This window comes from Chionomys nivalis, chromosome 18 (genome assembly GCF_950005125.1).
Source record: "Chionomys nivalis chromosome 18, mChiNiv1.1, whole genome shotgun sequence".
Classification (NCBI taxonomy): Eukaryota; Metazoa; Chordata; class Mammalia; order Rodentia; family Cricetidae; genus Chionomys; species Chionomys nivalis.
This window is the reverse complement of record NC_080103.1, coordinates 53,296,730-53,324,602: the sequence shown is the minus strand read 5'-3', so window position 1 is coordinate 53,324,602 and position 27,873 is coordinate 53,296,730. Positions and strand designations below refer to the sequence as shown.

General features: G+C 45.1%; 1 protein-coding gene and 1 pseudogene across 1 annotated transcript in view; both read left to right on the top strand.

The window, feature by feature from the left end:
* The window catches only part of Dnai3 (dynein axonemal intermediate chain 3), a 54,296-nt gene that overhangs the window by 19,643 nt on the left and 6,780 nt on the right, over nucleotides 1–27,873 (top strand). Inside the window, exons 9-19 of the mRNA XM_057793518.1 lie at nucleotides 309–499; nucleotides 1,284–1,408; nucleotides 4,200–4,289; nucleotides 6,212–6,298; nucleotides 7,280–7,408; nucleotides 9,486–9,559; nucleotides 11,327–11,540; nucleotides 13,027–13,114; nucleotides 19,687–19,847; nucleotides 20,813–20,876; nucleotides 26,855–26,985. Of these exons, the coding sequence (XP_057649501.1) occupies nucleotides 309–499; nucleotides 1,284–1,408; nucleotides 4,200–4,289; nucleotides 6,212–6,298; nucleotides 7,280–7,408; nucleotides 9,486–9,559; nucleotides 11,327–11,540; nucleotides 13,027–13,114; nucleotides 19,687–19,847; nucleotides 20,813–20,876; nucleotides 26,855–26,985 (1,354 nt within the window). The remainder of the gene's footprint in view (nucleotides 1–308; nucleotides 500–1,283; nucleotides 1,409–4,199; nucleotides 4,290–6,211; nucleotides 6,299–7,279; nucleotides 7,409–9,485; nucleotides 9,560–11,326; nucleotides 11,541–13,026; nucleotides 13,115–19,686; nucleotides 19,848–20,812; nucleotides 20,877–26,854; nucleotides 26,986–27,873) is intronic.
* LOC130889858 (nucleoplasmin-3-like) lies at nucleotides 17,760–19,024 on the top strand (annotated as a pseudogene).

Sequence of the window (27,873 nt, the reverse complement as noted above, 5' to 3'; positions counted from 1 at the left end):
AAAAACTTTAAACATAATATGCACCCAGTTATTTTTAATAATGGTGTCTCCAGAAGCAGCTTCCTGTGTGACACATAGGAATATGGGGACAGTTGTTAGTGGGACATGGGTGAACGAGTATCGGTGATTCCTGCCCTCCACGGGACTCATGCTGTGCAGCTTTGAGTTATGAGCAAGAATAGTCCTCAGGGGCGTACATGCCTCCTCGACCATCCTCATGTCTGTGATGACAGTTCCAATGTCATTGATACTAAAATCCAGCATGTTGGCTGCTTCTTCTTCTTTTTTTTTTTTTTTAAATAAAACAGTGTTGAAATAGCCCTTCAGCAAAATGAAATCATGAACACATTTATCAATGACTGGAAGAACCTTGCAGAGGAAGAAAGCACCTTTGGGGACAAGAGCGACACCCACCTTAAAGAGTACCAGTCCTTTACAGACCTTCACAGCACCATGGAGAAAATGATTACCTGTGTCTCATGGCACCCGACCATCTATGGTAAGGAAAAGTCTTATTTTAGTATCTAAGACTGAAGATGAGATTGACTTCAGCAAAACATATAAGGCTTGCTAAGGGCCAGGGCCCTGCCAAGCAAGCATTTCCCACATACACTTGGGGAGAAGACTTGTTCAGGTCACACAGCTATGGGCAGTGAACAAAGAGTCTGCCTTTGCCTGGGGCTTGCCAGACTCCCGTGCTGAATGTGCTACCCTAACCCTCTGGGCAGACACCTTTAAAGAGCTCAATAGCTCAAGGAAAGCAATCGATGTGTTCAGGTGTAGCCATGGGAAAAAATTAAGTCTCTGCTCACTTTCTCCCTTCCCGCCCTCCTCACTGACAATTTTCTGATTAAAAATATTTCTTGAAGGCTGGAGAGATGGCTCAGTGGTCAAGAGCACAAGCTGCTCTTGGAGGAGACACACATGCCTGAACACACACAGTTCATTCCCAGCAACCACACCAGGTGGCTCACTGCCACCTGTAACTCCAGCTCTGGGGGACCTGACGCCTCCTACTGGACCTCAGGGCACCTGCACTCATATGTGCATACCACACAGAGACAGACACGTAGTAAAGACAAAATCATATTTTTATTACCAAGCCTTCCAAAGAAGCTGTCTCTGCGGACTGCACATCTCAGTTTGCACCAGGTACGTTTTCGGTGCTAAGGGACATGCAGCTCATGCCCACAACATCAAATCTATCACTACGACAAGCACAGAGTGGGGGTCTCTGTGTATGGGGACTGCTGACTGCTTGGTACTTGTGTTTGGTTCAACAGGGCTCATAGTCGTGTCAGTGGCTGTGCGCCTCTCCTACGAAGAGAGAGTCCACTTTTCGGGTAAACTACTGCTACAGCCATCCCTGATTCTTTTCTGGAGTTTCTCTGACCCCATACACCCTCAGGTAACAGACGGACATCACACCAAAAGCTTAACTTTCTCAAATGCCATGTTCTCAAGTCTTTAGAAAAATTTGAACTGTAAATTATTTCATGATCTCCTAATGTTGTAAACTACAGGAAATAGGTTTCTTTCTTCGCAGCTTGCCATCATTTAAGAGGAACAGAGCTAAACTTTACAGTTATTTTGTTGGAAGTATATTGGGCAAGTCAATTTTAGGAAATAAAACTGTTGGAGCTGGGGAGATGGCTCAGTCTGTAAAGTATCTGCATGAAAGCAGAAGACGCCGTTCACATCCTCATAAGCCACGTAAGAAGCCACACTGATCATCACATCTGTAACCACAGTGCTTGGGACAGGATAAAGGAGGATCTCCAGGGATCACTGACCAATCAATTCAGGCCAATTAGTGACCTTCAGGTTCAGAAAAGATTCTATCTCAAAACATGAGGTAGAGGAGCAATTGAGAACATCCGAACTCTACCCTACACACATACACACATGCAACTATATATATTTGCACACACACACATGCAAGCACATGCACGCATACACACAGAGAGAGATAACTCTTTAGCGGGTTTTATTTAAATATTGAGGTGTTTGCCAGGCGGTGGTGGCGCACGCCTTTAATCCCAGCACTCGGGAGGCAGAGGCAGGCGGATCTCTGTGAGTTCGAGACCAGCCTGGTCTACAAGAGCTAGTTCCAGGACAGGTTCCAAAACCACAGAGAAACCCTGTCTCAAAAAACAAAAAAAAAAAAAAAAAAAATATTGAGGTGTTCAAATGCAGACAAACTTTGAGTTTCCTAAAATTTCCTCAATTATGAGGATCACCAGTAGGGGATGACAGTGAGCAAGAACAACTGTGTAGGAGAGTAATGCCAACCCTGATCCCAGAATAAGGTGCAGGATCCTTTCTTCAGCTCTCATTTAGTGGCAGACTGTCATCAAGGGGGTCCAAAACTTGCAGCCGTTTATTCAACTCTCCAAACTTTAGTTTTACTAAAACACACTCTCGTGAACACGAGCACATACACACTCACACACATTCAATCCAAAGCCCTTATCCAACCACATAAAATGAGATGACGACTGGATTTATTTCTTGTTTCCATTTTCTGCTCAGTAAGAGTTCTTACTATGGAGTGCTGTTAGCAGTATATTATTTCGATGCTCTTAAGTTTAAGAATATTACATTTCTCTGATGGTCTTAATTATTGCAGAATAAAGGCTTCCCCTAGTGAGTTCTAGCTTCTCTTCTTCATTACATCTGGATTAGGGCAGTTCTGTTCTAGTGGACTGGGCATGTTCTGTTACAGATGCAGATGTTCTAGTGGACTGGGCATGTTCTGTTACAGATGCAGATGTTCCAGTGGTCTGCACATGTTCTGTTACAGATGCAGATGTTCCAGTGGACTGCGCATGTTCTGTTACAGATGCAGAGAACAGAATGCTTGTTCTCTAGTCCTCCCCTTACTTTACCCCTCACTAATGCAGACTCCCTCTTGAGAGGGCAATGCCCTGGTGCTTCTACACTGGAGGGCTACTCTCCACTCTGCCATGGAAGTGTGACTAAATGTCTAGTTTGTTAGGATGTTAAATGACTTTCCTTACCTCTATTTTAAAGACTAGTTTGAAAAAGGCTAGCATGGGCTGTGGAGATGGCCGTGTGGGCGAAGCAGGTGTGTTAGAGTGAGGACCCGAGTTTACAGCCCCAACACACACGTAATTATTGGGTGGCTATGGTAGCCTTCCTGAAATCCCAGTGATCTAGAGGCTGAGGTAAGGGACCTTGGGACAAGTGGGATAACTAGAGACAACTGAACTAGCTGAGTAGACCTGTCTCAATAGATAAGTCAGAGAATGATCAAAGAAGACACTTGACATCAACCTCTGACCTATACATATACACATACTTATGAACACACAAAAACACGTACACATCCCACACACATATGCACACACAAAAATACTTTTTAAAGGATAATGCTAGTGATTTACATTTTCTAATTAAAATTGTGATAGTATAAGTATTTTTACTTTCAAAAGTAAAGCTCTCTCTAAAATCCAGGAAGTGCCATAAACTAAAATTCACTTAAGTCCAATTGAAAAATCCAGTTGGGCCGGGCATGGTAGTGTGAGCCTTTAATCCCAGCACTCAGGGTGCAGAGGCAGGTGGATCTCTGTGCGTTTGAGGCCAACCTGGTCTACACAGAGAGTTCCTGCACAGCCAAAACTACATAGCGGGAGCCTTCTCAAAGAAAAAGAAGAAAAAATCCAGTTGGAAAACTTTACCTAGGGCCTATCTTTTGGCACTATGGGTAGAAAACAATAGCCATGCATTTGCTTGGTGATGATATTAACTTAATGATCCTTTCATGCTTATTTCTCATCTTCTGTATTTCACATTGCTTTAAACTCAGCAGGTTTTCTTTTTGACTGCCCACTATGTGCTGGGGTAGATACCATAGAGAAGAAAGACAAACCGCTTATCTCTCAGAGTTTATCTTTTTGCTCTTCAAAAGCATAAATTTCATAGCTTTTGTTTTAAATATGATAACATGCCCCCAATAATTACATAACCCTTAGGTGGGTGATGGAGGGAACTAGATCCCCAAGGGGGCTTACCCACCAGTCTCATAGGTGGGACCAATATCCATAATATTCAAAAAAAGTGCCTCTGAGGTCTAGCTCAGATGTGCATTTATAGACAGCTACAAAATTAGACTTCTCCCCATCTCAATATTATGTAATAGATTTTCTTGTTCTTTTTGATTCATGGATTAACTTTAGTTGATGCTGGAGAGCCCTGATGACATCTTCTGCTTTGAGTTCTGCCCGAGTGACCCTAACATCATCGCTGGAGGCTGTATAAATGGACAGGTAGTTAGGAATTGTCTTCAGGTGTTTACTGACGTTGTAAGAAGTTTTGATTTGGGTAACTTTAGAACTCAAGGGTGCAGTAGGGCACAGGGAAGACATGTTGACCATATGGCAACCACTGTGCTATGACTTGAGTAGAAAGATAGGTCAGTCATGGGATTGGCACTTAAGATACACATGGGAGCTAGGTGGTGGTGGCGCACGCCTTTATTCCCAGCACTTGGGAGGCAGAGGCAGGTGGATCTCTGTGAGTTCGAGGCCAGCCTTGGCTACAAGAGCTAGTTCCAGGACAGACTCCAAAACCACAGAAGAGAAACCCTGTCTCAAAAAAAAAAAAAAAAAAAAAAGATACACATGGGATATTTCAGTTAGGATAACAAAACTCAGTCAGATCTATCCTTTTTTCACTTATACAGCCCAGACCCACTTGGCTAGGCATTGCCCTCTCAAGATGTGCCCTTTGACATCAATTAGCAATCATGAAAATGCCTCATAGACACACCCGCAGGTCGTGCTGACCTAGGTAATTCCTCCCTCTTCCCAGGTGACTCTAGTTTCAATAAAAACTAACTAATGCAGCAAGCTACAAGCATTGCTGCCTCTTAGGAAAGAAACTATTGCTTGAATTGCCCTGCGGCTATGTATGAGTGACTAAATAATGCAGAATACAAGCAGAAGTTCACTGGAAAATACGTGTACACCATTGAGTTTGGATGCGCTTGGCACTACGTTTCCTTCATTTTTCTTCTAAGACATCTACTTCATACCACACTGAGATTCTACCTCCAATGTTGTATTAGGGAAGCCAAACGCAAACATTAAAGCCTTTCTATGGTCTAAGCTTCAAGTTATTTCAATCCAGTGAGTCTGACAATTAGAAACTTAACTTAGTGCACAGGATGTAGCTGGAGAGGGTTGCCCAGAGAATGCAAAGCCCTGAATTCGATCCCCCAGAGAATGGGGGCACAGCACTTGGGAGGCGGAGGCAGGAGGATCCAGAGTTGAAGGTCATCCCTTGGCTATATAGATAGTTCAAGGTCAGTCTGGGCTATATGAGACCCAAGCCCATTAATAAAATAAATAGAGGTATCTGTTCTTTCTGTGTGTGGCTGAGACAATTCTTTGATTCACACATCAACAGCTTCCAGTACATTTCTCCAGAACAGCAAGAAAAGCAAACACCTCCCTGGTTTTCCTTCAGCAGCTGCTGACATTGTAGTAATGACCCATCCCCTAAACCAAGAAAGTCTGAAGTACCTTTGATTTGTGACAAAAATGGTATGATTTTGTTTTAGAATGTTGTAGAAAAGGGCACAATGTAATAGAATCACTCTTGTTTCTCCAACATTGACAGTCTGTGACCATCTTGTGTACTGACATGCTGGCTAGTCATTGACAACTGCCCTGGCCTGGTGTTGTATTATATTCTACTTTGTTCTTGTTTTTAAAAGAATGACCATCTAAATAACACACAAATTCTGAGGTAGGAGTTAGAGGCAAGTAAGATAATTTGTCTGCCTTTCCTCCCCCGTGATTGGAAGTTTGTACTTAATTCTTGAGAATCTGGGTAAATTCTGTCTCTCCTCAGGTCAGAAGCAGCTATTCCTATATTCAGAGCAGGACAAAGGGCAAAATCTTACCAAAGATGGGGAAGTGCCCGCTATTTGTCTTGCATTTATTTACTCAATAACAGCATCCATGAGCGTAGAACAAGGAGTGGCAGACACTGCTGGAGAGATGAGAACACTCTCTCAGTATCTGCTCTAGAAGTCGCGAGTTACGTAGGCCTCAGGCTAGATCTGATTATGTCCTAAGGTGATTGATTTTTCTGACTCCATACCAATCGCTCCCTACAAAGCAGTCTCTCAGACCCAGTCCTCTGTGTCCTGAAAGTGCTGCGCTCTCCTTTCTCTCTGTTTTAGGTTGTCCTCTGGGATATCACAGCGCACGCAGAGCGCATAGAAAACATCAAGGCCGGTGGCAGCAGAAGTAAAAAGGCCACTCTCAAGGTCAGCTGTCTCTAGCTTTCCCTTACAGGGATGCTCCTCTCCGTTCCAGAGTTCCGCAAAACATACATAACAGGGTCGCCAATCTCTGTAATGACTCCGTACAAGAAACATGGCAATATTTTTATTTTACCATTCTTCACATCTACCTGTAGGCATTTTCTGAATCACTTTTTATGGAGGAGGTCACTAAAAACACAATAAAACAAGGTTCTTTGACCAGCACAGGGTTTTATGGGGTTTTGCTGCTATATTTTTGTTAAAGAAAATGAAGAAAGCAAGTAATTTGTCTAAAGTGATTTTCCTGAAGAAGCCTAAGATGGAAGGACAGAGAGTGTGGGTACCCAGGTGCTGTCTCACAGGTTCTGAACTTGGATGTGCCACCTCGCCTCTCCAAGGGCCAGGTCACATGTGTAAGAGGAAAGGGTGACATTGGATAAAAGTGCCGTCCCCAAGCCTGGTGAACTGAGTTCCATCCCTGAGACCCACTGGTGGAAGGAGAGATCAGTGTTCCACACTCAAGCACACCCACACACATGTACACATGCATGAAATATATTAATGTCGATTTTAAATTTAAAAAAAATCATGTAATGGACTCCATCAGGAGTACTGGAAAGAGCAATCAACCTCCATGTCAGTACTTCCCCTCCGTATCACACGTCTCTCCAATCCCAGTTCTCCAGCCTTGGGAGCCATAGGGCTCTCACTGAGGAATGGTAGGAGTAATGCTTCCCTGTGCCCATGGAAACACTCATTCAAGAATAGATTGGGTCCATAATCCTTGTGAAGTTTAGAGACTGGACTCCATTGAAAGAGAAAGTTGGTAAGTCTGTTACTAAATTTGTGGTATACTGAAAAACTAATTTGTTTTTACCTAAACTGATCCCACTCTGGGTTTTTCCATTTTAACTGCAATTGCCGGTGAAGTGGACTTCACCCATCTCCTCTCTGAAATCTAATATTCTTTTAACATTTCTCTAGCCTATGTTTCTCCTTGAACCAGACAGTAATAAAGAAGCGATGTACATCAGACACTGTGCAGTGTCTTCAATAGAAAACGGACATAGGAAAGTAATCACAGATATACACTGGCTGCCAGACTCATTTGAGGTGAGTGTTGATGGCTGTGTGGGTGCTGGGAATCAAACCTTGGTCCTCGAGAAGATCAGCCAGTGCCCTCAACCACCTAGCCATCTCACCAGCCCAAATTCTGTTATATTTGTGTTGTTGTTGTTTTGATACAATGTCTCATGTATCCCAAGCCGGCTTTGAACTTATTATGCAGTCAAGGATGGCCTTGAATTCTGACTCCCCTGTCTCCACCTCCCAAGTGTTGGGCTTACAGATGTGTACACCATGCCCTGTGTATGTGGTGCTGCTGGAGGTCAGACCAGGGTTCTGGGCACACTTGGCAAGCACTGTACCAGCTGAGCTAGCCCAGTCCCTACCTAGTTTATAAAATATGTTTGTCCAAGCTTCTGAAATAGTATTGCAATTTCAGGGGTTTGTTCTAGCTTCCTTTATGTTACTGCAATGCAATGCTTTTACTAAACCTCTTAGAAGAGGGAAGGGTTTACTTGGCTTACACTTCCAAGTCCCTCCTCGAGGGAAGTCGAGGCAGGAACTTAACACAGAAGCCTTGAAGGAATCCCACTTGACAGCTCTACTGTGCTTAGCCAGCTTTCTTGGGTTTGTTGTTTGTTTGTTGTTTGTTTGTTTTCCAGACAGGATTTCTGTGTGTAGCTTGGCTGTCCTGGAACTCGCTCTGTAGACCAGGCCAGCCTCAAACTCACAGAGATCTGCCTGCCTCTATCTCTGCCAAGGGCTGATATTAGAGACGTTCATGACATGGAATTATACAGCCCAGAATCACCTGCTCAGGGATGGTTCTGCCCACAGTGGTTTGGACCCTCAGGCACCAAGGAATAACATGATTTCCCACAGACACACCATATGGATGTCAGTTGGATCTAGGCAATTCCTCAACCAAGGCTTTCTTTTCAGGTGACCCTAGGTTGTGTTGAGTAGACAATGATAATTAAGACAGAGTTCTAAATCTTTAAAATGTAAGATCCTACAGTCATGAATCTCTGAGACCTTCAGGGTGGCCTCAGTAGAGATCCAATGATTTCACACACAACCAGAAAGGGTTGGGAGCTGAGGGTGGGTCAGCCTGGTGTGCGGTTGCCCGGCTGGCAGGATGCCTGCATGCCTGGTCACAGCATCTCCCCCTCACCCAACCCTGCTAAAGCCCCTTTGCTGTCTACTATTTACTCATGAACCCTATCAAGACAGCCATTTTTCCGTATACATTTGAGAGAGCCAACCTCACAAGTTACTCCCGAAGGTGTTAACCTCCTTAACAAGTAGTTAGTGTGAACTTTGGACCTTCTAAGAACGTGAGCAGATCCTGGAGATCCTCTGTGTGCTTGTGGAGTTATGTAGTAATTTGACAGGGGACGCCATCTGTCTCCTTTTATCTTCTAGACTCCTTTCTTTTATGTTAGGGGGGACAGGGTCTTTCTATGTAGCCATGGCTATTCTGGAACTCTCTATGTAGACGAGGAATTAAAGTCACCTGTCACTATGCCCAGTCACTGTCAGCTCCCTACTTGAGATTTATCTCCTTTTCTACGGACCTTACCTGTTTAATAATCTCCTGAAACTATTTAGCTTAGTTAACAGTCAATAGTGGAAAGCGGAAAGAGCCCGCATTTCTAAAACTAGTGAATCACCAAACGATGTGTATCATCTACATTTTATAAAACATTTAAAATAATTTGTGAATATGCAGTTAAAATTCACACTGTGAATTGGAGAATCTGAGAATCAACCCTTATATGCATCTTAATTAAAACTGTGTAAAAATATTTCTGTGAACAAGGAGTGGACAAGAATTCAAAGTAGAGTTGTATTTTATCTTCAAACTCAGACTTCGAATGTCTATGGTAGTGTTAATGATATTTTTTAAAAGAAGAAAAACTTTTTAAAAGAGGAAAAGAACTATGAGAAAAATCATTTCTAGCTACTCAGAATTTGCTTTTTTAATAATAGTCGTTATGCTTTCGGAACTTCATACATGTAAACTTGGTGAAATACTGATGGCTAGGGAAACCAGAGGCAGCCTGAGAGGGAACTTATTATTGTTAGTTTACCGAATTTTCTTTTCTTCAAACGTTTTAAATAGATTAACAGAATGGGCTCTGTCTTTGAAAATCGGAGTGGGATAAACTGTCAGCTGGTCACGTGCTCAGCAGATTGGTAAGTTTCATTTCAAACATTTCTCAAACCCTTTGCAAGCCAGGCTCTTTCACTTCGATGTTCCTAAAGCCCATCTTTTTCTTCACTCATTCCATAATCGTTACTACAGCAATGACTGAAGGAGAATTGTATAGTGTTGCTGGAATTTAAAACAAATGAACTTTGACCTGGTGTGTGCCTTTAGTCTCAGCGCTCAGGAGGCTCCAGCAGGCCAGGATCTTAGACTGTGAAGCCAAGCCGTCTACAAAGCAGGTTCCAAGCCAAAAGAGAACAAAAGAGCTTTTTATGGGGATAAATTTGAAAACAATAAGAAAACGGGAGCCAGCAAGAAGGCTCAGCGGGTAAAAGCCCTTGGCAGAAAAGCTTGACAAGCTGGGTTAGAGTCCCGGGAGCCAGGGTGGAGGAGAGCACCAACTGTCAGCCGTTGTCCTCTGGGTGCCACACGTGCCCGTGGCATGCCAGTGTCCGCGCTCAGACACATCGTGCACACAACAGTAGTAATAATGGTAATAATAATAACCGTAATAGAAAACATAGTTAACTACACTTTCTCATTGGTATTAGTGCATAGCAGTATCTGCTTCTTCATACACCATATTTGTCAATCTATGGTATATGCTGTTTACATTCAGTTCATCTCACATGGGATAGGAAGGCTTCCTAACAGTAGAAAAGTGTTGTTATAATTTGACAGACATGTCAGAGGCTATTCATTTAGATAAAATTGCATCGGCCCATTTATAGAATTAAGAATTCATAACACATGGGAAATTTAATACTTATCTAGATAAATAATGCTTATCTAGCCTTCAAATACCAGAAAAAAATTACTATTAAAAACAGATTTGTAGCTCATAATCAAAGCACTCAAAAGACTGGAGCCTGAGAATTATGAATTAAGTCCAGCCGGAGCTATATGGTGAGGTCCTATTTTTAAAAAATCTTTGAATCTCGGTGTGGTAGCACACACCTTTAATCCCAGCACTTGGGAAGCAGGGGTAAGTAGATCTCTGTGAGTTTGAGGCCAGCCTGGTCTGTATAGTGAGTTCCAGGACAGCCAGAATTATGTAGTGAGACCCTGACTCAAAAATACAAAAAACAAAAACAAAAGATCTTTGGTCCAGACAAAAATAATGACATAGTATTTATGATAGGGAAGCTGGAAGGAGCAGAAACTGCGGGGTTCGAGCGAAGGCACTGGAGAATTCAACAACCACCATTAAAATTGTGTTTTTGATAGATGAGCTAGATGAGCTTATTATATAGAATTGTGTCTTAATAAAGCTCTTATATTCCTTTTCAAAGTCATCAGTTTCAAAATTGAATTCTCCTGTATTACCATCAAGACAAAGAAAATCAAACACCTATACGAACGGTATGATTTTGTAAATCATGGAGCGTGGTGCTGGAGGGATGACGCAGTGCTCTGACTGCTCCTGCCGAGGTCAGGCCCAGTTCCCAGCACCCACATGAGAAAACTCAGCACCTCCTGGAACTCCAGCTCCAGGAAACCAAGGCTGTTTGACCTCCATGGACACCGCATTCACACACACAAAGTCACGTGCAGCCACACACAAAAGCATTATTAGTTAAAAATCAAATCTCTTTGGAAATGAAATACAGAATGGCCTCATTTCATAAAAGCTTAGTTTCAGAAACACTAGGAAGTTGCCATGTTAACATGTAGCCACCCGTGATGTCTAGACATTGTGTCTCTTACTTGTTCTTAATTAAATAATAATACTAATCACATGAACTTTCTTTTAGCACAATATGTTTTTGGGATATTAGACCCCTAAAACCTACAAGCACAGCCGCAACGAACGCCGCAGCCACAACAACCGCCACAGCCACAACCAACAACAACACAAACTCCCAACAACCAGTAGCAGAGAAAAAGAAAGAAGAAACCATTGAAATTCCCTTTGATGTGCCATCGACTTTCTTGCACCTGGATCTGTCCTGGAAACCCCTGTCTAGAGTAAGCAACGTGGGTGTAGTTCTATCCTACCCCCACACATTCTGCCTAGATTGCACCATACACCCACCCTCCAAATGAAGAATGGCTCAGACTAACACAGGATCTCAGTGTTCACTAATTCCTTCATTCAGCCAATAACCTCCTGACTGAGGATGATTGATGCTGATCTAGACCCAAACAGACACCCAAATCACAGTGAACTCGGGGCTGGTATCTCCTGTATAAGCAAGCTACATTTAGAAACAGCTGAGTGATGATTCTTTAGCTGCATATTGGTTCCTTGAAGATTGGTTGCTACTCAGGTGGGCCCAGGAAAGTTCATTTTCCCCACTTCAATAGGAAAAATCTGCACATTTTAAACGTCAGTGGTAAGAAATGATAGGCTAATAGAGCTGAGAAGTCATCTGTATTTAACCTGAGTGGGCAAGTCACCTTGAAAATAGCCAGGCAGTGTATGGGAACATGTGGAGGGTGTGTGGGGATCTTCTCTTTAGATGTGTGATTCTAATTTCAAACTTGATATTTATATTTTCTTTTGATTTATGAATATCACGTCCACACTCCTGGGTGTTTGCTCCCAGAGAAGGAGCTTGGAGGGCTGAGACTGTTTCTGAGGTAGCTGGGAAAGAACAGGAACAAGAATATTAATAGTTGTCTGGAGGAGGGGTCTGGAGAGATGACTCAGCGTTTTAAGAGCAGCTGCTGCTCTTGCAGAGGATATGGGTTCATTTCCAGCAACCACGCGGTGGCTCACAACCAGCCTTGACTCCAGCTGCAGGGCATGGGATGCCCTCTTCTGGCCTCTGTGAGCACCAAGCATGCACATGGTGCACACACATACATACAGGCCAAGCACCCATACACATAAGGTGAAATAAATCTAAAGCAATTTTTAAGAAAGGAAAGAAATTGTCTTGGGTAAGATTTACTGAGATGTAAAACAAATGAATATGCAAATGTACTCAAGAATAATCGCATAGCGAGGAGATAAACAGTCAGAGGGAGAAAATAGGGGGAGATTGCCATACAGGAAGAAACCCAAGGGCCATTTATTATTCTGACCACGGACACACGATGTAGGCACAGAGCCACATCCATCATTCAGGGTAAAGCGTGTCCTTGATCAGACCAGCAGGCATCCGGGTAGAAGCCAGGCCCCTTCTGAACTTCATTCTACTGAAGGATTTAGGGATCAGGGCACTAAATCATTGTTTTAAGCTACAACTCCTAAAGGTGAGTTTGGGGATGGATATAAAACGTATAAAGAAAGAAGACACTTTGTGATTGTGCCCAGACAAGCTTCCCTTGGTTGCATGGTCTTAGAAATATGGATTTAGATGCTTTCCATGGGGAAAAGCAACTGGGATAAAGGAGGGGCAGGGAAGTAGAAGGTAAGTTTGTTACCATCTAGGAGCAGAGGGGACAGGTAAAGGCAAAAATGCAAGGGTTGCTAAGCATGTATCTTTCTTTTATGTTCTTCCAACAGATAAAGCTGTCTAAGGGGGAAACGAGCTTAGATCACTGTCCAACCAAGCTGAGCCTGGGCGAAGACCCTCTTCTTTGCAGAATACAAGGTAACTAACTAACTGCCTGTGTCCATCAAAAGCTCATTTTGGTATGTTCATATCCGCCTATGTCTAAGGTGAGTCACCTGCTGGAACAGTCTGATTTGTGAGAAGGATTCAAGTTTATAATAGCTGTAAGAGAGATGGCCTGTACTAAAGTCATCAGGACACAGAGGGCACCACAGAATTCTGTGGTTCAGTTTTGTAAGCCCTGAGAGTGGTGTGTGTGTGTGCATGTATGTGGTCTGTCTCTGTCTTTCTGTCTCTATCTATCTGTTCTACCTGTTTTATTGCCCATGCTGGTCTTGAACACTGGACTTGAAGAGCCCCTGAGATGGCCCCTACGTCAGCCCCTGCCTCCAGGTTGACGCCCTGCTTGAGTTCCCGTCCTCACTGCTTTAAATCATGAGCTGTCCTATGGAAGTGTGAGTGGCAGAACCCTCTCCTCCTCCCCACCTGCCTTTTGGTTGTGGTGTTTCATTCCAGCAATCTTAGCCATAACGAGTACAGTGGATATGACCAAAATACATTGTAAACAAGTATGAAAGCCTCAAAGAACATAGAAATCAAATGTAATGTTGAGTGAAGCCCACCTAAGGGATGTGTATTATTATAAAAAGAATAATTTTATAGACCGAAACTTATCTCAGGCATAGCCAAATCAATTATGAAACACAAAGAAACCAATTTCTATAATCATAATTTTTAAACTAACAGCTACATGGCACCATGATAAATTAAACCAAATGAAAGAGGAAAATTCATTTTTAAATCTAGCTTGGCTCAATCCATACCTCTTTGGAAAATGATGGAAGGGTGTGCACAAGCTACCTGAACCCTCGGAGTGTCTGCTGAGTGCTTCAACTGGAGAGCAAAGTGCCCTGGAAACGTACAAAGTGCACAGAACTACCCAGCAGCTGAGGCGTTTCTCAGACACTTGCCTTGTCCCCAAGGATTTCAGTTGTAAAATTTCCAACTTTTGTTTAAAGTCCATTATTGGGTAGGATTTGTTTGAAACAGGATCTTCCCTACATATTCTTGGTTGTCATGGAACTCACAATGTAGACTAACTCACAGAGCTCCACCAGCCTTTTGGGCACTAAGATTAAAGGTGTGTGCCACCTGCCCAGGGCCAGAAGACTTTTACTCATTTTTTAGTGATGCCCACCCCAGGCTCAGTTATGACATGGGGTCATGGCCCTGACTTCCAAGAAGCTCTGTAAGCTTTGTTAGCCCAGTCAGCTAGCAAGCAGTGGTCCTGCCATCTGTGAGGGATGAGCTCCAAGATCTTCAATAGCCACTTCAAGACACAAACACACAGATTTGCTCTATAAACAAGACAATTAAGATGCTAATAATGGAACTATTCATAAAATACAGCATTATGACTGTATCCTGGAATAAAGCTTCCATGACTCGGTCCCTAAAAGTACTAGGTTCTGCTTCCGGCTTTTCACTTGAACTGTTTTTGCAGCTTCACCAGGCTCACTGATTTGCACTTGGGCACTGTTAGTAAGTTAAAGGGGGCGGGGTCACTGGAGCCCGAGGTCGGCAGTGCCACCGCTGCCTATCTGATTAGCAGGATGGCTAAGTGACTGAAGGGCAGGTGCCCTGTGCAGCGGATGTGCTGCCCCAGGGGCAGCTCACACCTTAGCCGCGTGGAACCAGATGGCACCAGGTCTCATTGCCCTGAGGAGACTGACAGGCAACCTAAAATGAGGTGCTTCTGGAATTTTCCATTTACTCTCTCCTGACATCAATAGACCTTGAGTCATGAACTGAAGTTACAGAAATTGCAACCGCGTGCGGAGAGACTCTGTCCTAGCGACTGCTGAGGGAGAGGCATGGATGTGATCTTCTGTTGTTGCACACTCGTCTGTCCCTGTACTGTCCTTCAGCTGCTGCTTCAAATGTTGAAATTCTGCCTTTAGAAACATAAATCCTAAAATTAATGTTTCCTCCCTTCCTTTCATGCTGCAGGGAAGTGAATTTAGGGCCTCATGCATGCTAGGCACCATGCTCACACTACATTGAGTCAACAAGTAAGCTCTCAAAAAGCCCCAGGCTCTGAGAACACAGCGGTTGAAAGGCGGGTCTGGGGCGGGAGAGATGGCTTAGCCCACAAGAGCACATGCTTCTCCTCTGGAGGACCCCCCGTGCAGTTCACAGCACCCACAGCAGATGACTCACAACTGCCCAACTCCTGCTCCGGGGCTCTGACACCCTCTCTTGTAGAGTGGTCATCTGCACTTACACGTACACACACACACACACACACACATACATACACACACAATTTATATAATAAATCTTTTTAAAGATAAGTCTTTCCTTTCACAGAACTAATATTCTGGTGGAACAGATATCAAATACATTTGCATGCACTTAAAGAAAAGCCTGTTTAAAGTAAGTAGCACACCCCTAAGTTGTCAAACAGGAAGACATCAAATGACTATTTTCTTTCTGGACAACATGATGTTGTAAGTTATCCTTAAAGAAAAGCATTTGGGATAAACCACATCATAGAAGCAAATGATATGTTCTCAGCAGAGACACACACGGCCCATACAAAAGTTCATGTTTCCGGCAATCCCAGGGTCTCAGAAAGGTTGGCCACTTCCTGCCTCCTGGGTAAATAGCCAGCTTTAAGAATTTTATTAGATAGTGGTTTTGGCCCACTGCCAGCTACACACCTATTCTGGCCAGCCTGGATCTGTCCAGCAGAGTGCACACAGGACTTTCCTGTGACATTTTGCCTATTGATCCAACCCTGGTTTGGACCATGACTCACCGGCCCCTGTTGAATCCGCTCGGTTTTCTGGCACTCTGTCGCCATCTAGTGACCAAAGACCTCTCCAGAAGTTAGCGGCCCCTAGAAACGGTTCAATAAAAACTTATAAGATATTCTGTGTGTATTACTTTTTATTTGAAAATATATTTTTTCATATAATATGATCATGATTTTCCTTGCCCTAACTGCTCCCAGATCCTTCCTACCTCCCTACCCACCCAAATCCATAGCCTTTCTCTCTCTCTCCTTAAAAACCAAAGAGGCAACTAGAATAAACAAATCAAAATAGGAAAAAAACAAAGACACAAACAGGATAAAAAGAAGCCAAAGAAAAAGCACAAGAAACACATACAGATGCAGAGAAAGAGAGAGAGAGAGAGAGAGAGAGAGAGAGAGAGAGAGAGAGAGAGAGAGAGAGAGAGTTAGGCAGGGAGGGAAGAGAAAAACCTAAACAAATCAAAAAAAAAAAAAAAAAAACCTCCAAAAATACCACTGAGTTTGTTTTCATGTTGGCCGTCTTCTGCTGAGCATGGGGCCTGCCCTTGAGTGTGGTTTGTATACTCAGTGAGATGCCTTTAGAGAAGACTATTTTTTTGTTGTTGTTTTGTTTTTTCCTTTGTGAGCAGTCGTTAATGAGAAATAACTTCTGGGTTATTGTGGGGGCTTATGTCTCCCTCCTTTCTCAGCACTGGGACCCTGTCTAGCTTAGACTTCTGCAGGCCCTGAGAACGGTGTCGCAGTCTCTGGGTTCCTGTGGGTGTCGGCTCTTGTTGCACCTAGAAGACCCTGTTTTCTTGATGGCTTCCATCCCCTCGGGATCTTACCATTTTTCCACCTATTCTTCTGCAAAGTTCCCTGAGACCTGAGGGAAGGGATTTAATGAGACCTCCCATTTAGTACAGGGAGTTTCACGGTCTCTCATCCTCTGCACATCATCCAGTGTGGGTCTCTGCTGTTTGTCCCCATCCGCATAAAGAAGCTTTTCTGGTAGTGGCTGAGCAAGAAACTGTTCTATGGGTATAGCAGAATGCAATTAAGAGCCATTGTATTGCTAGGTCCCTTCAGCAGAGCAATAGTGTTTGGTTTTTCCCTAGGTCTCTGGCCTGTCAGGCATGGGTTCCATCTGACTTTGGTCTTAAATATAATCATATAGTGACTGGTTACTGCCACAGTGTCTGAGCCACTATTGCATGTCACGCAGGCAGGTCATGGTGGTAAACTAAAGCCTTTGTAACTGGGTCTCTGGTTACCTTTCTCCTGTAACAGCACACAGAGCACCTTCCAGTGCCATGAACACCAGTCAGAAGGGTGGAGGCTCTAGGCAGACGCCAGGTCCACTTTTCCACGAGAAGTTCTGTACATATCTCAAGGAGAAAGGCTTCACTCTAACAGCTACTGAGTTCTTTTAGAATAGCCTTCACAGCCTGCCACATACATTTTCGGCAGCGGCATAGTGGTTAAGAGTGGATTCTGGTTTAATATCTCAAAGCCACAGTTTATTGTTTGACCAAGTAAATGACCGTGCCTCTCTGTGCCTTGCCTTTTCTCTATCCTGTTTGGGGGGAAGTAAGATGATAAAAGGAGTATGTAACAGAGGTGGCTACCTCATAGGGCATTGCGCAGATGGGTTAATATAGGCGTGCACACAGTTTAGTGCCTGGCTCGTAGCAAGTTGTCAGTAAAAGTCAGTGTAAGAATTACTAACCCCAGAGACTGGAACTCTGAGGCGCATAATAATAGCTTTGAATTCACCAACTACCCAAGGTTATCCCACTCAAGTCTGAGTAAATGCTCCCAGTGAAACCGCTATTCTCTGGCCTCTTTGACTCCACAGCAGGAAACTGGGTTTCTTGCACCACCAAGATGGCTCAGCAGGTAAGGTCAAGCCTGAAGACCTGAATTTGATCCCGCGGACACACGTGGTTGAAGGAGAGAACAGAAAGATGTTCTCTGACTTTTCTCACACGTGCTGTGCACATGCGTGTGTGCACACACTCTCTGATTTTCCAAAACCCTATTATTTTCTTGATGTTTACACCTTCTGTAGTGTTTGTGTGTTCCCTATCTTTCCCCCTCTTCGATTTCTCTCACCTGTCCCTAAGAGAACAAAGGAGCACTCCCTCAAGTTAAAATAGTATGATTCCATTTTTAAATATTTACTTATTGTTATGTGTATGAGTGTTTTGCTTGCATGTATATGTGTGCACCCCACGTTTGTCAGGTACCCACAGATGCCGAAAGAAGGCACTGGATCCCCTGGAACTGGGGTCACAAGTAGTGGTTAACTGCCATGTGGATGCTGGGAACTGAGCCAAGGTCCCATGAAAGAGAAGCCAGAGCTCTTAACTACGGAGCCACCTCCAGTGCAAGATATAACCCATATTTACAACCTGTTTTACGTGTATCCACAGAGATGCCACTAGGAGGGAAATAGCAGTTCTTCAGTGGCGTTATCTCTGAGAGATGTGACATTAAGTATGTTTTTGTTATCTGGTGTGTGCTTTTCTCTATTTTCCAAAGCTTAGCGATATCTATAAACTTTACATCATAAAGACCTTTCTCTAAAGTAAAATAACAACAGGGCGGAGCTTCTCACGGCTGTTCCAGCATGGCCGCCGGCACTACACTGCAGCTGCTTTAGTGTTCTTCAATCAAGAGAGCCCAGCCGGGCTAGGGGTTGGGAGACCTGAAAGTCCCGGCTCCAGTCACGATGGACAATTTCTTCTTCGGCTGTGAGCTCTCTGGCCACACCCGCTCCTTTACTCTCAAGGTTGAGGAAGAGGAACACGTGCTGGGGTTGAACAAGCTGTGCCTTACCGAGGGGGCCAAAGTCGAGTGTAATGTGGGGGAAGCTGTGGCCCGGGATCACGACAACCAGAAGACTGCTGTTCCTGTGGCCAATCTCAGCTTATCTTGCCAGCCCATGCTGTTTGGATGATTTCCAGCTCCAGCCACCTGTAACCTTCCGCCTGAAGTCGGGTTCTGGGCCCGTGCGCGTCACTGGTCTGCATCGGATTGTGTGTATAAACAATGATCTTTCTGAAGAAGAGAGTGAGAACCAGGACAGTGAGGAGGAAGTTAAACTGTGTGGCATCCTTCCTGCCAAAAAGCGCCGGGGCAGGTCCTAGCCCCCTTTGGTTAGGGAGCTGCAGGCCTCATGCACCATGTGCCCCTGGACAAATTTCAAGAATTGTAAATGTTTATCTCTTGTTGAAGAGGAAGAGTTTGGGAAGGAGCAGGTGGGAGGGACTTGGACCGGTGCTAAGAAAGTGGGCATTCTCCATAGGGCCCTGTGTTTGCTCCCACAGGTTGCCCGAAGCTTCCCTTTGCTGTTGGGGTGGGATACCTTTGAACATCTCTCCTGATCTTCTCTCCTCCACCTGCCCAGATTGAATGTTTTGTGAACCTCCGGTTCAATTCCCAGTACTGTTTAAAAAAAAAAAAGTTCAGAACATGTTTAACACTTTTTACATTTTTAGATAAAGATCTAAATAGCGTTTTTGGAAAAAAAAAAAAAAAGTAAAATAACATGAAATACGAGAAAAAAATATCCCAGTCTGTCGGCCTCCAGAATACCTGTCCCTTATGCTGCTTGCACACTCAGCTCTAAAGCATAGTAGACAACTGTATAATGACACAGTTGGTGGTGGTCTAAAAAGGTGGGGAGTTACAGCTAAACTGAAGCCTGGTGAGTTTCGGACTTAACCGAAGCCTTATTGAGAAGGGGACGAATGTAATAGATGCGTGTGGCAAGCATCAGAAAATATGATCTGTCTTTCTCTCTAAACAGGTACTTCTTCTATCCACGTTCTTCAGAAAGACAAGATGTTAAACCAGATCAGAGCCCTGAAGGCAGCCGAAATAAACCCCTACCACAATCTCGAAGCTGGGTTAGCCAATATGCTCAAGCCGATAGATGATTTCTGCACCAAGTTCTTTGTGGGGACAGAGGTAAGCTAGAATTGTCTGGTTTTTAAACTACATCCCCACCCCCACCCCCACTGCTGTAGTTTTATAACCTTTAGTTGACGGGTTTGCTGCCTGAAGGCGTTTTCACGTTCAATATGTTCATTTGTATTTAAGAGTTTTGACTGAGATGCCTTATAGACTCAGGTCTGAAATCTCCTTAATGGGCTGGGGACATAGTTCGCCGAGTGCCTGCCTAGCATGCGTGAGGTCTTGGGCTCCATTCGAGCACCACATAAACCAGGCCTGAGAGCACACATAGGTGATCTCAGCACCCAGGAGGAGGAAGCAGGAGGCCAGAGGAACACACATTCAAGGTCGCCCGGATTTGGGTGACCTGGAGCCGGTTCACGGTGGGACCACTGCCTTGCCCCACTGTCGCTCACCACCTCTGTCTCTTTCCCATCTGTGTGACTGTCTCCTTGGCTGCTCCACATTGGAGGCTTCTGTCTTTCCCTCTCCTTAAAACAACCACAGATTAGCACCGAGCTGCACAATCCTTAAATCTGAGCTAGATGTGTGCTTCCTGTTCTCAGCTTTAAAAGGTAAATGTCGTGATGTATTGTTCCTCTCTGCCTTATTCCAGGTCTTTATTACATCCTAACTTGGTTAAAACGCTGAGAACAAATCACTGAATAACCCAAACCTGTTCTCGCCCCGCCACTCACCCTCAGAAAGTTAGGAAGGCCAGCAAACACGCATAGCGAGTCTCCACAGCCAACCAGGTCACTCCTATCACCATGTGTACATAAAGCAAACTCATTTATTTCATCTTGGAATCAAATGCAGTAACAATTTTGAGCCTCTCTTTCCACCTGGCACACTGAATTCTCATGTGACTTGTTGCTTTTATCTGTCTTTGTCCCCCCAGTCTTAGCCCAGGACCACAGAAAACAAGATCTCTTGCCTCTGAACTTACCGCATTTATCCAGAACCTGTTATCTTTCTAGGAAGGCGAAGTGATATACACAGACTGGAAAATGGAGAGAGACTCTGAAACTGGACGGTTTATGCGTAAGTTTTATGGGCTAGCTCGCTATTAATAAGATCTTCCTGTTGCTATTGGCATATGTTAATTATATGTAATAATGGGATTCCTTATGGCATTTTAACACACATATAAAATGCATTTTTATCATCACCACTCCTCATCACCCTCTCCTATCTGCTTCCGACTCCCATTGGTCCCCTTCATCCTCCTACCTGGTCCTTATTACTTTATTTATTAATGAGCCAATGAGTTTCACTGGGCTTGCTTACTGGTCCTTGGTTCAGACTTCTTTACAGGAGCATGGGCTTCTTTGCCAGTGTCTACATCACTGAAGAGATGTCATACCTCCTCCAGCCACCACAGACTATCCTCAGATATTCAGGAAGTGGCGGGGCTTGATGAACCCCTGCCTGACTAAAAACCATCATCTGTCTATAGTTCCTCAGGGGAAATGGGGCCTCGTGGATCAGCTCTCCCTTGCTTGCCCAGATATTATGCCAGTAATTACCAGTGCCATGAGATCAAGAGTGTAGCCACCGCGTGTGTTCTGAAGACCTCCTTCCGCCTCTCTGTATTCCTTTCGTCTGTGAAGCTTTGCGCCTTGGGGGTATTGCTATACTTATGAGCTCACTCAGGGATGCCCATGGTGGACATGTGTGCTGCACGCCGACACTATGTATCATGGTGGCACTATGCAGTCCTGTGACCCACAGTAGAGGAGTACTCATGGCAAATGTGACTTTCTCCTGGTCTCATATATGCTCCTGGGGTCCCATCTCCTCTTATAGCCAGATTTTGAAACTATTTAACAGTGGGGGCCTTTATTCCAGTTTGATGCTGGGGGTCAGACAATGGTGAGAGGAGACGAGGAGGAAGTGTCCTGTTGGCAAGGCAAACAGATGCTAGCATTATGGCTGTCAGCAAAGAGAGAGTGCCGGAGAAGTCCAGAGAAGAGCTGTCTTTCTCGGCTGTTTAGAAATGGTCCCACTTGGACCCACACTTGAGCTGAGTCCTGTCTTAGTCAATGTTCTATGGCTGTGAAGAGACACCAGGACCACAGCAGCTCCTATAAAGGAAAACATTTAGTCGGTGCTGGCTTACAGTTTCAGAGGTTTAGTCCATTGTCACCATGGCGGGATGCATGGTGACATGCAGGCAGACATGGTGCTGGAGAAGGAGCCAAGGGTTCAATATCTAAATTGACAGGCAGCAGGGAGTAAGAAAGACACTAGGTCTGGCTTGAGCATTTGAAGACTCAAAGCCTATTCCCCGTGATATACTTCCTCCTAAAGGTCACACCTACTCCAACAAGGCCACATGTCCTGTCCTTTATAGTTACCTCCGTATGAGCAGATGGGAGTCATCTCATTCAAACCACCACAGCCCTGAAGGGTGGAGAATTTTCAGGTTAAACGGGGAAAGACCCTCCTTGTCCACAGAGCAACAAGGGCAAGCGCAAGGGAACCCAAAGGAGCAATGGACAGGAGGGAAGCAGGAGAATTCGGGGCCACAGCATAGCAACCCAGAGGTCAACAACATCCGACAGGGACAAAGAACTCTGACGGATTAATGAGATTTCCAGAGCCAACCATATTCAGAAAAAGCATCTGGCAAGAGTGGAGACTGGGCCAGCGGAGCTGGCTATTGCCTGTGGAGGTCCTAACTCCTAACGGAAGCAGGATGTGCAGTCACAGCGGCCTAATAAGAGCAATGTGGACTAGCAGGCAGGCACGGTCACAGCCACATAGCGAAAAACGTGGGAGATGCGAGGTTCTCTGCACCAAGATTTCCTGGCCAGTGGGATATGGGTGGTCAGGATGGAAAGGAGCTGCTTTTCATTCATTGGCATTTAGTTCATTCCCAGCAAACGAGAAGAGCTTTAACCCAGGGCCATGGGAGCCCCTGAAGCCATCAGCCGAGAGCCACAGGCAATGCTGTACCAGCCTGCTATTCCCATTGAATAATGCTTGCAGGGTGGGAGGATTGGTACACAGCTGCCCTCAATTGTAATCCATGTGCCCTGTTCGCAGTCCGTGGGCTGCAGATGCTTTCCTTGTGAGCTCCCACCCTGCATCTGTCATAAACATCAGGATGTCTCCTGGGCAAAGGCAGAGGGAGCAGCCACAACTTGGTTCCTCCTCATCTGCCTAGCTCTACACAACCAAGCAGGAGAGAGAATTCCATCCTCTTAGGGGGAAAAAAAGGCAGATTACCCCAAATGAGATGGGGATGGGGTCACATTAAATATTTCCACATGATCCAAGGACCAAGTCAAGAGATGCAGATCTGAGTGAGGACAGTTGGCAAAAACCATTGTATGTAGTAGACCCTTAAACTGTGCAGTCAGCATTTATGCACGCCAGGTACCCTTCCAGTACTTTCCACGGCTAAACGCCTGTCATTGTCACAGTAGCCCTGTGGGATCGCTGCCTTGGGCAGCAATGGGAGTCTTTGAATGCAGGCCGTGTGCCGCCAGTCTGTGCCTTTTGGTTTTGTTATAATTGTCTTTAACACAACCTGGCCTGGGGGCTCTGGCACTCCATTTAATAACTTAGGGACAGCTCCGTTCATTGTTGAAAGTCACGCTAGTCTTCCAAAGGACACCAGAAAGAAAAGATTAGCGTAGGATGTTATTAACAACAACTCACCTTACCATTGTGGATAATGTCATAGCTGATCAGACAGTTTCCGAGGGTTTCCAGGCCCCAGGACAGCCCTGCTCACTCAGAGACAGTGTGGAGGGAAACTTCCCCAAGGGTAACCCTGAAACAAACAAAAACATCCACAAAAACAAAGCCACTGGTTGTCTGGTGTGTCTTCTGCCTTACAAGGAATTTTCTAGACCACTCAAGAAGGACTGGGAATTATGAATTCTGTGATCTCTTCAAGATGAAGCCTCAGAAAGAGGATCTCTTGCTTCCTGCCCAGAAGAGCCACCATTCTTATTAGTTTATTATTATTATTTATTATTGTTGTTGAGATCAGTCTGTTCTATATTGTATAAAGCAGTGGCCCTTCAGACCAGGCCCTGACCAACCCGCCGACGAGACTCCTCTTACACTCAGCCTGGTGGTGAGTTTTTAGGATGGAGGATGACATTTGCTGCATGATGGGCATCCAAATGGTATCTGTCCGGTACCACACACAGTGCACAGACTGATAAATTATTATCAGGGAAGAGTAGAAAGAGTGCCACCCTGTAAATGTATCAGGGTGACTTGGGACAGTAAGGAAACAAGGGCAAATTTTAAAAAAAAAAAAAATCAGGGAAACTAGCCCCAACAACTTATCAGACATTTCAGACTGCTCTCCAACCTCCTGCCCCAAAATGTAGGTACTTAGCCCTACAGAGACCACAGCCCCTCCAGACCTGTCAAGGACCCCATGCGGGGAACGCCCAGACTATTCCTTCAGCTTAGCTCATTTCTCACCCGATACGGCCTCCTAGATAAAACTGCTGCCTGCCTTCTTGTCCACCCACCTGGACCTTCTACCCTTCCCTCGAGCTGGACCCAGCCCTGCCCTTTTGCCTTTGCAACTGGACTGAAGTGGACAGCTCAACTCTGACCCTGAAGCCTGCATCCACAGCCAGCAAGTCAGAATGGCTCCTTTGACTTCTGACTAACTTGGGTTAGTCAGCTCACCCCACAGGCCACATCTCCTTCAGTCTCTCCTGTTTCTCGGAACCCTTGAGACCTCTTGAACCCCACTCTTTTTAACCCTTTGTAGTCATCCTGCAACCCACTGTTAATGTAAAACCAGCTCTCACCTCTAAGGGACTAAAAGAAAATTTATTCGAGAGCCAAATGAGAATGAGAATGAGAAAGATCATGGTCTGAAAACACAGACTTGAGTCACCCGAAGTTCCCTTTCAACGTTTTTGGGAACGTTTTTGTTCCCAAAAAGTTCTTGAAATTTTTGTTGCAACAAAGCAAAGAAAGTCATAAATCCCAACACTTTTCAGGTCCATTGCTGGACACACCAAGGAGCTGTGTCACCGCAAAGGGCGGGGACTTCTGCTCTCAGCCTCAGATGGTGCCTGACGACACCACTGTGGGGTCAGTGAAGATAACGACGAGGACCGGAAGTAGAAACCAGGCAGTCACTTTAGGGGAAAGGACCTTGAAGCGAACAGTTCCATTTTTGTCCTTGGCCAGAAGCAGGAAATGTCCATGCTTTCCAGCCCCTGAGGTCCAGTGGAGAGTTCTGGTTTCTTATCGCTTTCTGAATGAGCACCTCTGCCTGGAAGCTACACCTGAGGCTGTGACCTCGACTCCAGTCCTGACGCTGATCCCTTTGGTGAACAGCTTTGGGATTAGACTTCTGGATTTTCATGGTGGGAATGGGTTATATCAATTCCCCAGTTACAACTCATCTCCTAATGGTTTTAGAGTCTCTGCTCTTGAGGGAAGAATATTACAGGAAACTTAGTGACCCCTTCCTACTAGAATGTCTCTGCCCCTAAATAGAGACGTGGTGTTTTGATCTGCTCCAAAGCTGGGAATCAAACCCAGGACCTCTGGAAGAATAGCCAGTGTGCTTAACTACTGAGCCATCTCTGCAGCCCAGGATGAATAATATCCCATCACCTACCTAGGCTACATTTTGTTTGGACGTTCACCCATGGTTATTCCCGCTTTTCTTCTACTGCAAATGGTGGTGCCGTGAATGTGGATGGACAAATAACCTTTCAAAGCCCCGATTTATAATTTTAGGAGGTCCCTTTCTCTTTAATACCCCTTCAGGGTTGAATGGGGGAGGGGGAAGAGTCAGCCCTCACATACCTTAAAAATGATGAGCTGCCGAATCAATTTGCAGTTTCAGTGTAGACAGAGTCATTGCAGCTTAGGCCCCACAGGCCTTTGCTTTTATGGTCATCCCTGGAGTCTGGAGCAGGGAATGAAGAGCATTCAGGTCAATGGTCAACCCTGGCAGATGGGAGAGAAAGCCAGGCCCTACCCTGATATGCATTGGGCAGGGACCTGAGAGGCAGGAAGCCCCCCAGGCCTGTGGCCAAGGATCTGTTGAGCTCTGGTCTCAGCATCTGAACTTTACCTTTGTTAGCTGCAATCAGTGAAATTGCTTCAAGCCTTTGGCTCTCTGGTCAGAAACTGGGCTGCTCTTAGCACTGCACCTCACTCTCTGTCTGGCCAAGCTGCCTCCATATCTTGATCCACAAATGTGTCCTGATTATCCATTCCTTTACTGCGGATTAATTATAGTCAGCTCTCACCTCCCTCCCTCTCTTTCTCCCTCCCTCTCTACCTCCCTTCTCTCTCTCTCTCTCTCTCTCTCTCTCTCTCTCTCTCTCTCACACACACACACACACACACACACCTAAACTACCACAGAAGTCCTCACTGGGTCCCCACCTCGCTTCCACCTGCCTCTAACCCATTCCCACCATAGCAGCTTCGGAACCAGCCTTGGGTCTGAGCTGGACTCATACAAAGACATTACACTTTAGCCTCCATCTGAACTCTTTCCCTGCAGGGCTGTGCACAGTCTGATCCTTCTAGACCCGGTCCATTCATGCCTCATGCCTGTGGTTCCAGGTTCCACTTACCGCTCCCCTTCCGGGACTTTGGTGTGTGTCCTTAGGTGTGCACTGTTCCTCCTCACCAGAAACTTCCAGCACTCAACTCCACTAAGACCTAAATGATTCCTTCTCCCAACCATTCTAAGTTAGGAGTGTCCCTTGTCTTTCTTCCTAGTGAAGGTTTCAGTTAACTTGCTGGAGGATTTGTTTACTGGATATCTTCTCTTCCCACTAGACTGTCAGCCACTTGAGGCCAGGACCACATTGGGTTACTAGCTAGCCAATGTCCAGCCACCCACACAAAGACCTTTGTATATGTAAGCAATCCACAAATAGTTAGTAACTCCCTGAATGAACTGACAAACAGGTAAATGAAGGAGAACGTGGCATTGAGAAGTGGCCCAGGAGGCAAGTTTCTGTGACAGACCATGTACCCAAAGTTGGCCTTGTCTACTTCCACAGCTAAGAAACCTGTAAACCTCTACACTGTCCATGACGGGGCTGTCCACACCGTTCAGAGGTCCCCTTTCTACAACGACATCATCCTCACTATTGGGGGCTGGAACGTGGCCATCTGGAAGGAAGAAGTCATGGTAAGCTGCCTGCGGAACAGAGTGGGCGGGCGTGCCTTTGTTACTGAGAAAGACAATGGGAGCAATGACTGTTCCAGTGCATCATGCCCGTGGGGCACTTTATAGAGAAATGAGAACAGATGGCCTGGCTCTAGCTCCTCAGCAGAACCACTGGGAGTCTGAAAACACCACCACGTGGCTTTCTTTCCAGAGAGGAAGTAAACAGCACAGCAAGGCCCTTGTTCTCTGGAACCTAATAGAGTTTGCTCTCGAGAATATCCACTGTGGGCAGCTCCTCGGACTTGAGTTTTCCTCCTTGTAAAGCAGGAGGTGGGACCCTGATGCCTAGAGGAGCCCCCGGGATCGCTGGGCGGCCTCTTGTCTTCTGCACCAGCAGCACATTGGCAGGTTCAGGAAGCTGGCATTTGTAGACTGAGGGCCCAGGGACAGCCAAGCATTGCTTGTCCAGACACGTGTGTGCACTGGTAAGATCTGGTCATGATTAAGAGATGGGGCTGCCAGATGGGAGCAAGACTGCCAAGACAAACTATAAAAAAAAAAAAAAAAGTTCTATCCAGTGAAGCAGGGCAGGGCAAACTGGTTCTTTTTGGTGGGAAATCTGGATTACTAAGCCCCTTTGAGAGAAATATGAGATTGTGAAAAACCTGGAGGAACAGGGACAGCAGGCAGAGCACACATGTGTGTCACAACTGGAACATACATGCTCGCCCACCAAATAGCCCCCCTTGGATATCTAATCCATGTAAATAATTTTAAAAAGAAACGTGTGTCAACATTTGCACACAGAGTGTCACTGAATAAAACTGAAGGCTTAAAAAATAAAACTAAAATAAAAATAAAACTTAAATCTCCATCCACAAACTTTCTGTCAATAATGAAGGCTTCATT